At 35.5% G+C, this 14,948-nt stretch overlaps 1 protein-coding gene across 1 annotated transcript in view; it reads left to right on the top strand.

Moving 5' to 3' along the window:
* LOC122909261 (contactin-6) overlaps positions 1-14,608 on the top strand; it is a 296,144-nt gene extending 281,536 nt beyond the window's left edge. Inside the window, exons 18-23 of the mRNA XM_044253137.1 lie at positions 773-1,007; positions 1,106-1,221; positions 2,870-3,056; positions 12,082-12,194; positions 12,959-13,127; positions 13,963-14,608. Of these exons, the coding sequence (XP_044109072.1) occupies positions 773-1,007; positions 1,106-1,221; positions 2,870-3,056; positions 12,082-12,194; positions 12,959-13,127; positions 13,963-14,063 (921 nt within the window). The 3' untranslated portion in view covers positions 14,064-14,608. The remainder of the gene's footprint in view (positions 1-772; positions 1,008-1,105; positions 1,222-2,869; positions 3,057-12,081; positions 12,195-12,958; positions 13,128-13,962) is intronic.
* The last annotated feature ends 340 nt before the right edge of the window (positions 14,609-14,948 follow it).

The following is a 14,948-nucleotide window of genomic DNA, read 5'->3' as shown; positions in this document are numbered from 1 at the left end:
ATAAATTCATTTTTGTATGTTTATTTTATGTGATTATTTATAATATGTCATATCTGTAGAGTTCTGAGGACCTTATATCGATTTTATTTTGGAATTTTAAAAATAATAAGTTAGGTTTTAAATGAGACTTACAGAATTTGGTCTGTAAGTGGGAATAAGTCAAGTTTTTTTGTTTTGTTTTTTAAAAAATGTCAGGAAAAGTGCACACTGATATTACTACTAATGAAGATGTGTATTAAAAATTACTGAGAGGTCTTTTATCCTTTCGTGTTTGAGAAATATTCTATATTTCTTAAAGCAAATATTATTATATAACAGTTATATTATCTATGTCTTATAAGAATTTGTTTAAATTTCATGAAAAGAAAACATTAGCTAGCCTTGAGATAGTTAATAAGTTAATTTTGTGCTGAGTTAAAAATTCATATCCAAATTATGTTTTAACTTATAAAATATTGCAATCTTCTAAACCACCTTTATTACATTTTATTATTGCAACTTAATGAATAATCATGGAAAGAGATATAAACATGTAAAACCTGTTTTACATTTCCATTTAAATTTTTCATTTATTTATCTGAATATCTTTAATTGGGATCATTTTCCTAATTGTCAGTCCAAATAAACGTATTATTGTTTTTTCAATGTTTCATTAAACAGGGTTAATATCCGTGTTTGTCTATTGAAAGAAATGTCAAATAATCAATAAAAATTATAATAGCTCTATAAAATATTTTTGTAAATACTCAGTAATTGATCACTTCTGCCCAAGTCAATTCCAGAAGAACTACAGAATGGAGAGGAATTTGGGTACATCATCATGTTGCGGCCCGTTGGCTCAACAGCCTGGACCAAGGAAAGAGTACCGTCTGTAGAATCATCAAGGTTTGTTTATAGAAATGAAAGCATCACCCCCCTCTCTCCCTTTGAAGTCAAAGTGGGTGTATATAATAATGAAGGAGAAGGATCTCTGAGTACTGTGTCCATTGTCTACTCTGGGGAAGATGGTAAGTTGTGGTCAGCCATGGAATGGTCATACTTGGGCATGTATGCATATTTTGCATTGATTTCCATGAAGATGATTTTGTCTTTTTTTAAATGATAGAACCTCAACTGGCCCCAAGGGGAACTTCTGTCCAGAGTTTTTCTGCTTCGGAAATGGAGGTGTCATGGAATGCTATTGCCTGGAATAGAAACACTGGAAGAGTGTTGGGCTATGAGGTAGTCCATATTAATTTCACTTTTCCTTGTGAATATGCCAGCTAACAACACAGCAGTTCTTGTTAAGCAGCCTATACTACCAACCTAGTTCTTAGCATATAACATTGTATGTCTATAGCTATCGAGGGGAGTGAGCAGCGGGGATCTTTCTAGGTGATCTCAGGCAAGCAAATTAGCAAATGGTAGCCATTTTTAAGGTGACCGAGTGGTTATCTTATTTATTTATTCAAATAACCATCATATTTGTTTCTTGGGGAATAATAAATATCTAATCCTCAATGATCTTAAGCCATAGGAGAATTTTACTGGGAAAGCTGTCTTTGAATTGGAGCATGACTTGAATAGATACAGTCATCTTGGAAAGCGCAGTTAAGTGATAAGAAAAAAACTCTAGATTCTCCTTAATCTGTCCTTTGTAGTCTGTATAGCATACAGTAAATCACATTTATGGGCCTTAACTCTCACAGTCAAGCGATGAGACTTATCAATTACTTATTACTCTTTAACTTGCAAATCCAGTGGCTCCCCAAATGGATAATACATTTATTTTCTTTTGGAGTTAAAATAAATGTACAATTCTAAACTTTTTAAATTTTACCTTGTACATTTTTTGTTGTTGTTATTGTTTTTAATGCAACTTCTTATCCAAAAAGAAAGTAAAAAAAAGGAAGGAAGAAAGGATGGAAGAGAGGGAGGAAGGGGAAAAGGAAAAAAAAAAAGAAAGTTCTGTTCATATGATAGGTCTCTCTTCCTACTGTAATCCTGAAATGCCTTATCTCTTATTTGAATCCTATTTATTTCTGGAACCTCATCTCTAGTCTCCTCTTTTCTTTGAACCCTTCTCTAATCACTCCCTGATGTTGTCTTTCCTCATGTTCCCAGAGCATTTTTTTTTTCCCAGTATCACGTCTTTGGAATGCATCCTCTGCTTTTTGTTCACCTACGTATTCCAACCTCTTAACTAGATTGTAAGGGAATCCTAGGCAGACAGCAAGCTTTATTCTCTTTTGTCTTTCTCTATGTGCCTAAGTCAGTACTAATGTATAGAAAGAGCTTGATATAAGTTGAATTATTAATTAACCTGTCATTTAAACAACTCTAGAGGAAATGTCAAGGGTAAAACATCATAACTAAAGTCCTTGATTGAAGGTGCGAATCTTCTTTTAGTCCAAGTTATTACATACCTTTTGTTAAAGCTGATAACCTTTAGATAGCTCATGAAATACTTTCTTTTGGTACTCCTTTTTTTCTTTAAAGATTTTATTTATTCATTTTATTTGCAGGGAGAGGGGCAAAGGGAGAGGGACAGAGAAAATCCCAAGCACTGAGCACAAAGCCCAATGTAGGGTTTGGTCTCATGACCCCAAGTTCATGACCCAAGCCAAAATCAAATGTCTGGCACTTAACTGACTGAGCCACCCAGGTGCCCCACTTTATTTTGGTATTCTAAAAAAAACCTCTGGATTTTCTAATTTCTACTGTGAATTTGTATTTTTAAATTAGAACTTTCGTTATTTTGTTGTTGTTGTTATAAGCATATAGTTAGAAAATATTCTTCTATTTATGTTCCTGTTTCTTCCCATAACCTACCATGGTTAATAGTTGCTGAGAAATAATGAATTATTTGTTCTTTGTTTCTAATGATCAGGTGTTATACTGGACAGATGACTCCAAAGAATCCATAATTGGGAAAACTAGAGTCAATGGGAATGTCACAACCAAAAACATCACAGGGCTAAAAGCCAATACTATCTACTTTGCTTCTGTGAGAGCTTATAATACTGCTGGAACAGGGCCCTCAAGCCCCCCAGTCAATGTTACCACCAAAAAGTCTCGTAAGTATGCATCCCACAACAAGGACCTAGACTCCTCTATAAATAGAAACATATTTGCTCAATCTCCATTTCATTCCTCCCACCTCATTATTTTAGTGTTTGGCTAGTTTGTCTTTTAAATACTGCCAATTGTTGAAACTTTCTGGTAACAATCAAAAGAAACCATTTTGATGTTTTTGAAATTCTGAAAGAGAAAATATTCTGAGTATATAGATTAAAGATAGAAGAGTGTAATGTTTAAAAGCATGGGTTCTGATGCCCTCCCCCAACCTGAGTTCAAAACCTGACCTCTCATCCTTGGATTGTTGGGTGGTTATTTAAACTTTCAGGGTCTTGATATCCTCACCTGGAAAATGAGAGAAAAATCGTACCTATTTTCTCACAGGTCTCTCTTCAAGAATGAAAGATATAAAGTACCTAAAATACCCTTTAGAACATGCTAAGTATTAGGCTGTACTCTGAGGTGATCCTAGCACTGCCAGATGTCTAGATCTTTCTTTATAGGGTAGCTTATTACTGTAGTGTACTTGGAAGTCCCTCACATTTAAGAATTAACTATTCTGCTTCTCTTTAACTCCCTTAATAATCAGCCAGCTGTCTTTTACATAGGCAAAGCCTACTGAATAAAGGATGAATAGTGGATTGTTGCTGTGTTTGTCCTATGAGTGAGTCTGGCATCAGACAAGTATTCTATAATATGAAGCACAGTGATCAAACATGATGTAGTAATAGCTGCCATGTGTATATTTATGATTATATATTTGTATATTTCTTACATCTTGTAGATGAACATAAATTATTGTGTTCACAGGCTTTTAAAGACGAGACTTTTTTTTAAGATTTTATTTATTTATTCAACAGACAGAGATGACAAGTAGGCAGAGAGGCAAAGAGAGAGAGAGGAGGAAGCAGGCTCCCCACTGAGCAGAGAGCCCAATGCAGGGCTCGATCCCAGGACCCTGGGGTCATGGCCTGAGCCGAAGGCAGAGGCTTTAACCCACTGAGCCACCCAGGCGCCCCATGTTCATAGGCTTTTAAAAACACATTCTTTGGTTTCTGAACCCTGATAAAAAAGAGGATTCAAATATAGTTGCTGAATTTTGAGGAAGACTAAATGGTCACACAGGAGTAGTATATCTTGCTTTTAAATGCAGTATTCTTTTCTCTCTTGTGTATTGAAAAAGAATAGGTGGTGGAGCATAATTTGAAAATCAAGTGATATAAACTTTTTCCCCGTGTACATTATATTTGTCCAATCCAAAAAGAAATTAGAAATCATCTCAGTTCTTAAACCTTTGATTATAGAATACACAATCCACTTTTGTCCACATCACCACGCCAGCAGCCAAAGACTTGTGTTCTAATTCTGGATACTTCACTGACTCATGACCTGAAACAGGATAAGACATTGCACTTTTTCTTCTTTAATTTTCCTATCTGCTAAGTAAAAATTCTCTCTGCCCTCACTCTCCCCAAATCCTTGATGAGGCAAAAAAGAGGTACTGATTATAGGAGCACCTTGGAAAATACAGTTTCTTGCTAAGAAAGAACCAAACAGATGAACAAAAACCCTCTGGGATCAGTCCATTTCAAGGGTAGAGTATGTGCAACCAACAGCTCTTTACCCAGCTCTCTTCCAATCCACCCAGAAATTAGGTCATGAACAATCCTCAAGAACTGACTAGCTAGAAATATAGTCCTATTCCTCTTCCTGTTTTATCCCATGCTGACCAAATCAGTGACGCCATTGCCATATGCTGATATGAATGATTTGCTTCTGGAGTCCTTCTGGAGTCTGGCCTCTTCCAGCTCATTTGCAAATCTGGATGGAAATTTCCAGTCATTCAGTAGTTTTAAGATTGTCCAGGCACTTCCTTCTAGCTGATTGAGAGATGCCAAACTCACAGAACATCTTGTGTGTCATTCACTTTCTATCTTGGGCAAAATCAAGGGTGATTAGAAATGTGTAAAGATAGTATTTTTAAAAACCTCACAGATTTGTATCATGATAAATGGACAGACATGATAATGCAGTTGTTGAAGCAGTCTTAAGTCAGTTTAAGATTACATGTATTCCTGTTGACCAGTTGAAGGTGGACTGAGACCTGACCAATTAACTACTTTAAAAGCATTGTATGTATCTTTAAAAACTTAAAAAATAATGCTTTTTCTGTAACTGGAATTTGCTAGTTTGATTGTTCATACAACTTAAATCAGCCATGTATTAGTTTATGCTAACCTATCCTACATGTTTAAGTAGAAAATTCATTTTTGACGTGGTCATCTCAAGTTTGTTCAGTTGACCTATTTTCAGTCCTTGATACTTCAAGTGGGTTTAACTGAAATGTGGATTATATGCCAAGAATGTTATTGGTGGTTTGTTTGAGTGTTAACACATGATCATCTTCATCAAAGAGTGTGGAACATATCCTTTGAAAACAGTTTGATTAAGGAGGATTAATCTCCCCAAGATGTAATTTTAGAATATATCTGCTGAGAGAAAAAGTGAGATGAGATTCAGAAAATTTTAAATGAAGTTTAGTATTTTTAAGCATTCATCTTCTTTCTTGATTAAATCAAACAAATAAAAACCCTTATAATACCCAATTTCTTGATAGCAATTTTGTTTCAGTATTTCTTGAATTTGGCTTTCACCAGTCTGTATGTTTCAGTGTCATGATCAAAATAGCCAACAAGGACTTGAGAATAAGAAGTTCTGCATGTCTTCATCTCATCGTGTTTGAGTATACATTAAACCTCTAATTTGTTCTGTAGCATTCTATGTCACTGACATTGTGAAAATGGGATACAAACTGTTTTAGATTCCTATTGTTGCTGTTCAGATTTCCATGAATTAGGGGTTTAAAGCAATATGAATTTATTATCATACCTTTCTAGAGGTCAGAAGTCAGAAATGAGTTTCAGTGGTTGGAAATCAGGGTGTTGACATAGCCTGTGGTCTTTTCAGAGTGCCCCCCCAAAATTTGTTTCCTTGTGGTTTCTGGAGGCTAAAGACCACCTACATACCTTAGCTGTGACCTGTAAGGCCAGCAGCTTTGTGTCTTCAAACCTGCCTGTGACTCTGATCCTCTGCTTTTGTTATCATATTTCCTCTGACTCTGGCCCTCCTGCCTCTCTCTTGTTCACCCATCTAAAGAGCCTTAATTTAATTGCATCTACACAGTCCCCTTTCCTATACTTAAAAAAAAATGAGGAATTACAAGGGTTTTTATTTCTTTGATTTAATCAAGAAAAGAGAGGGATGCTTAAAAATACTAATCCCACAAGTTCCGGGGATTAGTATATGGAAATGTTTATTCTGTTGATCACAGTTACAAAATACTGAGCATGTCTATATCCTGAGCCCTGTATTAATTTTCCACATACATTATCTCACTTAATTCTTAACAACAAATCAAGCAATTTCAAATTTAATTCCTAAATATAAGAAAACAAATGCTTAGAGAAGTTCTTAGGGCATCTGTCAGACTCAGACACTATGAACATGGATCCTCTGAATCTCTTCATCCCATGAACACTGTGTTAGTTTGTAATCTTCATCTCTAACCATCTAAATAGTCCCTCTCTCTCCAGATCTCAAATCTTCAGTCCAAACCTCAAATGGTCTTTAGATTTTTCTTCCTAAAATGGAATCACGGCCTAGTCTTCTTCCAAAATTTCATTGTCTCCTCTACGCCACAGAACAAAAGCTAAGAGAATCTTTCACCGTCTCTCGAAACTCCCTTTCTCTCCTCTTCCAGCCCTGGCAGCCCCAGACTTAGTGACTATGGTTTAACATGCCCCGTCTCACTGCACGTACTCTCTGTGTGTCATGCTGCTGCCATACCTGTCAATAGTCACTTATCTTTCCTTCTGACCTGTAAATTTCCCATATTCTCCTGCTTCATGTATTTGCATTTTTTGGATGTTCCATGACTCTGGCCCATTGTGAGATAATGTTGGAAGGAGACAAGGACTCCTGAGTGGAAGAAGGTTGGCTGCGAGTCTCAGCTCAGCCATGTACTACCTGTGCAGCAGATCTAATTCCCCCATAACTCAGAACCCATTTTCTCATCTGAAAAACAGAGATGATGGTACTTTCCTCTGGAGTTTGCTCTGAGAACTGAAGGATATTATGAACACCAAGGTGCCCCAGAGGCTGCCTTGCAGCGAGAGCTTAGGGCATGGTAACATGTATTATTATACTTCTTCTGTAGTGATTTCACTCTCTGCATTTCTTAATGCAGGAAAGCACTTTTTGCTTTCTTTCTCTTGATAAATCATTGTAGAAATTTTCTTCAAGGGTCATGAAAGGACAGCCAAAGTGAAGATGAGGAATGGCTTTAATGAAACATTGAAGATAGCTCTGATTCCAAATGCTATCCCTGGATCTAACTTTGATTTTCCATGTCCTTGAGATGACATCAAGATTACCTCAGAATAGCGGTGACAGCAAGAAGTTCTGCATCCATCACACATTCATACTGTCACTGTCTAGATTTTCAGTCTGATACTTGATCATCCATTGTAAATTCTCAAAAAGAAAGTTCACATTTACCAAAATCTCTGCCTATTCTGATTGGGTAAGCTTAACAGAAAACAGAGCCTTTTTTTTTTTTTTGAAATATGATGATTCAGTCAATCACCCAAGAAAATAGTGCCTCCCATGAGCTATGCATAGGTTAGTGCCTGATGGAGATTAAAGCAGCCAAGATCTCTGCCTTCAGGCAATTTCTCCTTTAGTGGAGAGGCAGCCTAAAACAAAACAAAACAAAACAAAACAAAAAAATTTCATCGTAGATTATGAAAAGTGTACAAAGAAAATAAGAGGCTGAGATCTACATAAAAAAAGAGGACCTATGTGATGAAGGGTATATATTTTGATATGATATAAAACAGGAAAAGGAGCTAGTGGACAAAGGGATCTCCAAACAGAAAGAACAGCATATGCTAACTTCTGAAATCTTTGTTACTATTGTTACTAGTGCTGATGTTGGCTTTTTTGTTGTTGTTGTTGTTGTTTTTAAGTAGTTATCAGTGATGTAACAGTATCATAGCTTAGTGAAAACGATATATTTCCAAAAGACAACTGAGAAGCATTGCAAATATATTGTGATCCACAGGGATATCACTTAAACAGAATTTAGATATACAATCAAAGGGATAAAAATATTTACATCAATTCCAAGAAGAAAAGAAAAAAAAAAATCCACAGCAACAATACTGCTTATATAGAAAGAAATATTCAAACCCAGCAACACAAAGTGTTTGCAAATTTTGGCTCAATTTGGCCCCTGTCATTGATGGACTAATACTCTGTACTGGATTTTTCTTGCTGTAAATTTGCAATCAATCCATATTTAGACATAAAGGAAGCATTAAGCTTTTATTTCATCTTGCACTTATGTTCTTTCTCTCTTGCCCAAATGTCAACCCCATGCTGTTACTTAGAAGTGTAACATAAGAAGTTGTTTTTGAATTGAGTTCACAGTGTGAACTACAGTTGAATATAAATGCCATCTACAGAAAAATTGATCACAGGGAAACCATTAGAGCTGTAGAGGGCTAGTCTAATGTTGCTCTGTCATTTGATTAATAGAAAATGATTTAGTCTTTGAAAATTGCCCAGAAAGATTTTTTAAATTAGAAAAATTCTTGTTTGTTGAGTTCACCATTGGCCAACGTGATGCAAACATCCATGGCCTGTGTTTGATATTATCCATGTGACAGTGTTTTAGATTTTCAAGGTGATAGAAATCTCAATGTCATAATAGGTATTTGAAATCCAGTTTAATCAAGTACATTAAGCTCTTGAAACCAGTTTGGTTAATAATATTCATATTAAGCAACTTTCTAAAGCAGCTTTCGGAAAGTTTTTATTTAAATACCAGACAAAAAGCATTGGCATTGGAGTCATCCTCATGGACAAAGATATGAAAGATGATAGACTATGATGATTTCCCAGATAATTAGCTAAAACTCTACCAGTTTATTTGTCTTTCAAAAAGCATAAAAGAACCTGAGAAGAACAATATGATTAAAGGCAAATCTTATTTACCCTAGTTATAGTTAAGAAGCAGATCATTTGCAGACTTTGGAATTGTATTATTACTAACCATCTGCTTTGAACACAGTTGAAAAATTGATCATGTCATAAGACCAGAGTGGAGAATTGTTACTCTAAGGAAGGAGAATTAGCAGTTACTGTGTTTTTTAACATGTACCACTAACCAAGTGAAGAACATTTCACATTTTAGTATATATAAGCTAAAAATCTTGGAAATTATAAGATTTTTGTCTCATTCCAAAGATAGAAAAGCCAGGCCTCATGGAAGAGACTAGATACAAATTCACCTCTCTCTGACTTTGAAGGCCAGCACTTCCCACCTCCTAGATAGCAAGAAAGAAAAGCATTCTAAGTGATCTGTGCCATTGGCCATTCACACCAAGAACTCATTCCTGAAAAAACTCTTCTCGTCTTATATTCATAGAATATTTTATGTATGCTTTGGTAGATGAAGAAACAAATATAAACATTTTGATGTCATGGCCATAGTCATAAACTCCTTGTCCACATGGTTGATAGAGGCCAGTTCTATCTCCCAGCCTGGAGCTTCCCCAGTGGATTCATAGTGTTAAAAACAGTGCTTTTACTCTAAATAAACAAACAAAATAGACACAGACATAGATGAAAACTTCAGAGTCCATCACTGCCAATGACATCAAAGGAGTAAATTTATATTTTCTCTGCATTGATTCTATGATGGTGTTAATGTTAGTGCTTCATTTTATTTTTTTATTTTTTTTTATGATGGTGTTAATGTTAGTGCTTCATTTTAAAGAACAAAGGTAAAAGAAATGTGCCACAAGAGCATGCTAGATATTAAAACTATGATATCTTGTGAGAATTTTTATATTATCTCTTTTATAACAGAGAAAAAGATTAGAGAAGGCACTCTGGGATAGTTCAGGGGGAATAGTTACAAAACAATTGTTGACATCTAGTCTTTCATAAATAAATATATTGACGAACATGCACTGAGCGCTTATTAAGTGCAAAACTCTTAGGCCTTTAAGATTGGGCTTATATTGACAAAAAATGTCCTAGGGCATGTTTAATCCAGTTGGCTTGTTTATCTTATAAATCATATGAATTGCTGTAGGTTTGGCCATGGCAATTTACCTTGATTATAGGAATGCATGATGAATAGATTGGCCACAATTGTGTCACCTATGTGCCTGCACATGGCACAGCACATAGTCAACATAGCCTGAGAAAATCACTCAGGACTCTGAGTGGTTTTTCCTTAGCCATCTTTTATAGTCATTTATTCCACATGTATGAATTATATGTCTCCTATATGCCAAGCACTGTGCTGTAGTTGGTAATACAGAGTTGGACAAGGCACATGCCCTCAATAAATTTAAAGAAACTCGTGATCAAGAATAGCTATAATTCAATGTGACAAATCCATTACAAAATATGAACTGAGCCCCACTGGGAGCAGAGGGGGAAACATTTATCTCTTGGTCGTGTCCCCATTGAGGTGTAAGTAACTAGGTGAGCCAGAATAATGTCCTTGTAGGTTTGGGATAACAGGGAATATATGATAATGCAATGAAAGACATCCTGAGACTTTTCCAGTGACATATAAGAGAATAAATAGCAGTTGAGCCAAAGCTCTAAAAGAAATCATTTCCATTTCCATCAGTGTTATAATGAGTTAAATATTATGCTCATTCAGCCTCACAAATTCAAATAAGATGCCAAAAACATCTTGCTGGGTAGTTTTATCTTTGCCTCTGCTTTCCAGCTGAATTATTTTTAATCTCTCCAGTTTCCTAAATCTCAAAAATAATCATGTGGACTCAAACTTTGGGAAGCAGCATGTTGTCACGGAGGAACACCAACTCGGAAATTAAGAGACCGGGATTCTGTTGTGACTCAGTCACCCTTTAACTGCTTGCTTTTGGATAAGTGGCCTCCCTACCTGGACTCTAGTTTTCTTGTATGTAGAAATCTCCAGCTGCACTAGGTCCATTACCTTCAAAGACTGACTCTAAAGTCATCTTGCCTTTTACTTACCGTCTTTCTGTGAGACAAACTTAATTTCAGGGAACTAAAAACTGCATTTTGGACTTAAAATAAATGCCTTTTGGTATGATCACCGAGTTTGTGACGGTTTTCTGTATTAAATGACATGCATTCTTCTCACTATCCAGCCACAACTGACTAGACGAAGATAAACATGGCCAAATTAAGTCCATCTTCATCTTTCTCCTGGGACTTCTAGCCTGGGCTATCTCTGAACAGAGTAGGTTTCAAATGTCAGATACAGAGATTTTTGCCGCATTCACTGAGAATAACAAGTGGTCTATGGCAAGATGAGGGTGCAGCAAACATTACCAAGGGAAGCGGAAAGAAGAACTTCTTGGCTTTTTGACATTTTTTATTTTGTCCCTCCTAAAGCTCTGCTGCATTTTGCCAAGAGTTCTAAGAAATTCTCCTGTATGCCTCATAATCTCTTACTGTTTTTCTTATCCTATCTTGAGTTGATTGTATTACTTAAAGCCAAAGAGTCCTAACTAATACAAGATTAAAAAGGAAAAGACTACTAGGAATTAACAATACTTGTTGATATGTATAAAGGTTTGCAGCCTGAATTTGCGTGATATGCTCATTGATTGATGACCAAATGGAACACTAGATAACAGAGCCCTCCATCTGTTTATGTGTGGTAAAGTAAACAAACTCAGCAGCAATGATTAATAAATTAATACTGGACATGCAACAAGCCATTATTAATTTATAAGTTTGTCACAAAGATGGTCCCAAATGACCAGAATTTAAATGAATTTGCTTATTCTGACTAGAATTAATATGCTATTTCAAATGACACTGAAAACATTTTTGCCACTTCTATGATAATCATCCAGGACTTATTTTCCCTTTTCTTGTTGATGGGTCATACAGTAGCCATGAGCTAATTAATATTCATTTGAATCTTTGATTATCTCTTTAAAGCTCCAAGCCAACCACCAGCTAACATTGCCTGGAAGCTGACAAACTCTAAATTATGCCTGAATTGGGAGCATGTAAAAACCATGGAAAATGAGTCTGAAGTGTTGGGCTACAAGGTGAGTATTTCATTTTTCCTTTAATAATATTATTTAAGTTACTAAGAAACCAAGAGTGTTACAACCAAATAAGAAACAAATTTATGCATCTGAAAATACAGGAATCTTAAAAAAAAAACTGAAAAATACTTAGCATTGCTGCTTTCAGATTCTTCATTAAAAATTTTTATGTTCTGGGGACGGCAATGTGTCATGGAACAATAAGAATTAAACTATAATATGCAATAATTTTTCTTTAGGTGATTCCCCTCACCATCAAAATATGATGGTGTGTGTGGGTAGTAAGGTGAGATGAGAATGAAGTCCAAGAATATATTCAAATAGAATTTCTAGAACTTAGGCTGCAATAGAATGTGAGCTTTTAATAACATAAGAAGAATCTAACAAGAGTATAGCCAAGGACCCAGAGCAAATTATTTCCATCAGTGGTAATAGACAACATCTCCTGGCAAATGCACATATTCAGACATTTGAAATGGGGCCAAACTAACCAGTGACTTCACAGTGAGCTCCAAGGATAATAGCCTCAAGCTATTTAATTAATAGAGAAGAAATCTATTCTCATTTCGGAAGCATTGGCCAAAGACAAAATCTTTTTTTTTTTTTTTTTTTTTTTAATGACTGAATTTAAAGAAAAGTCACAGACTGGATATTCCCATTCAAAAAGTACAGCATTTATTCTGATATGTCTCATAGTGTTCCATGAGAATCTGGACGTTAAAAAAGTGACATGTCCATTTAACTTGATTCACCATTGTATTTAGATTCTGTACCGGCAAAACAGACAAAGTAAAACACATATTTTGGAAACAAACAATACCTCGGCTGAGCTTCTGGTTCCTTTTGAAGAAGACTACTTGATTGAAATAAGAACAGTTAGCGATGGTGGGGATGGAAGCAGCAGTGAGGAAATTAGAATTCCAAAAATGTCAAGTAAGTTGAATCACCATCGGTGTTGTAGATTTTGAATCTAGACAGCTGCAGCATGAAATCTAGGCTCTATGAATGTTGGGTGAAAAAAATAAAAGGTCTGTGTTTCCATTTTCAGTTGTGAACAAGAGGTGATGAGTCAAGTTTTCTTTAAATAATCCCTCAAATTTGCAACATGCTTACATATTATAAACAGTTTTATGTTTCTTCATTTGAATCTCAAAAAGAAAAAAAAGCAAAAGAAAACACACACAACTATGTGTCATTGGTGCAGAATTCATTCTATTGGCACCAAAATCAGAAAGTTTTTCTCTGGGTACTCACAGGCTTCTGGGAGTAAGGATAGAAAATATGGAACACATGTACTTTTACTCCTATTCCTATTTCTGTGGCAGGCATCACTAATCAATCATGACATGCATACCAAGCTGAGTCACAAATCTCAAATCCTCTCAACACAGTGTTCTAAGCAGGTAACACCAATCAGTCAAATTTAGCATGTAATAATCGTTTATTATTTCTGCTTCAGAGGAATCACTTTCTCAACTGCCTGAAGTTGTAGCTGGTTGAAATCATCAGCCACCACACATTGGCAAATCCTAAGCTGCTCTCCAGTCAGACTCGGCCAGTTTAGGCATTTTTCTTGTTCATGTTTACCTTTAAAACAGATATCCTAGAACCGAGAGCTAATGACACTTCCTAAAATTAAATGTAATGTAAATGCAGCAAGTGTGCTAACACATGTTATTAGAAGAGAAATGATAGTATGCATGAAAACTTAATCTAACAAGCAATTTTTTTTTCTCAAGATATTTTGTTTCATTTTTATGTTTTGCAGGTTTGAGTTCCAGGGGAATTCCAGCCTTAGAACCTAGCATCTACTTCCTGTCAGTTGTCATCATTTTTTACTCTTTTACAATTCAGCCACTTAAACGATGAATGAAACCATAAATCTTTGAGAGTTTTTTGAAAGCAAATCATTCTGTAAATAAGCTCTCCAGCCCCCATCACAAAATACATGATTAATACAAATTTGTTTGGAAAGGGGAAAAAAAAGTGTATATTATTAAGAACCTGTAAATATCTATGGTACATTAATAAAACAGTTTTAAAAACTTTTGAATTTTAAAGTTCATACATGATTATGTACATTCAGAAAGTGCCAAATAATCTCTGGAGTTTTAACTGCTGTGACTTTTAAGTGACTTCTATGGGAAAGATAAATAACTCCCCTCGATGACGATGATGAATATGAAATAGGTTGCAGTTACCATAGGGAAGATGTATATTTTTTTATATGCTCCAGGCAATTTACTTCAGTATTAAAAATGTTCACCCTACTTGGAAATAAAGTGTAATTATTTGTTTATAGTTGGGATTCTTAAAAATGTAAGCTATTCCGAAGGGTGATGATGATGTGCTTTTACCTCTAAATTAGGTGAGGCTAGGAAATATTCGTACCCAATAAAAATGTACATACATGATGTTCTTTTTGACTCACTTTTTTAGGAGGTTCAGGAATAATAATGACAGGAAAAAGTGCTTTATGGCAAAGAAAGAGAAAAGAAGGGAAATAAGCACCCATCTAAAATACTCTAACAGGGGCGCCTGGGTGGCTCAGTGGGTTAAAGCCTCTGCTTTCAGCTCAGGTCTTGATCCCAGAATCCTGGAATCAAGCCCCGCATCGGGATCTCTGCTCAGCAGGGAGCCTGGTTCTCTCTCTCTCTCTCTGCCTACTTGTGATCTCTGTCTGTCAAATAAATAAATAAAATCTTTAAAACAATCTAACAACTCTGGTATATAACAGGTATCTTCTCACTGCAA

The sequence above is a fragment of the Neovison vison genome, chromosome 6, assembly GCF_020171115.1.
Source record: "Neovison vison isolate M4711 chromosome 6, ASM_NN_V1, whole genome shotgun sequence".
In the NCBI taxonomy this organism is placed as follows: Eukaryota; Metazoa; Chordata; class Mammalia; order Carnivora; family Mustelidae; genus Neogale; species Neogale vison.
This window is presented reverse-complemented; position numbering and strand designations above follow the sequence as displayed.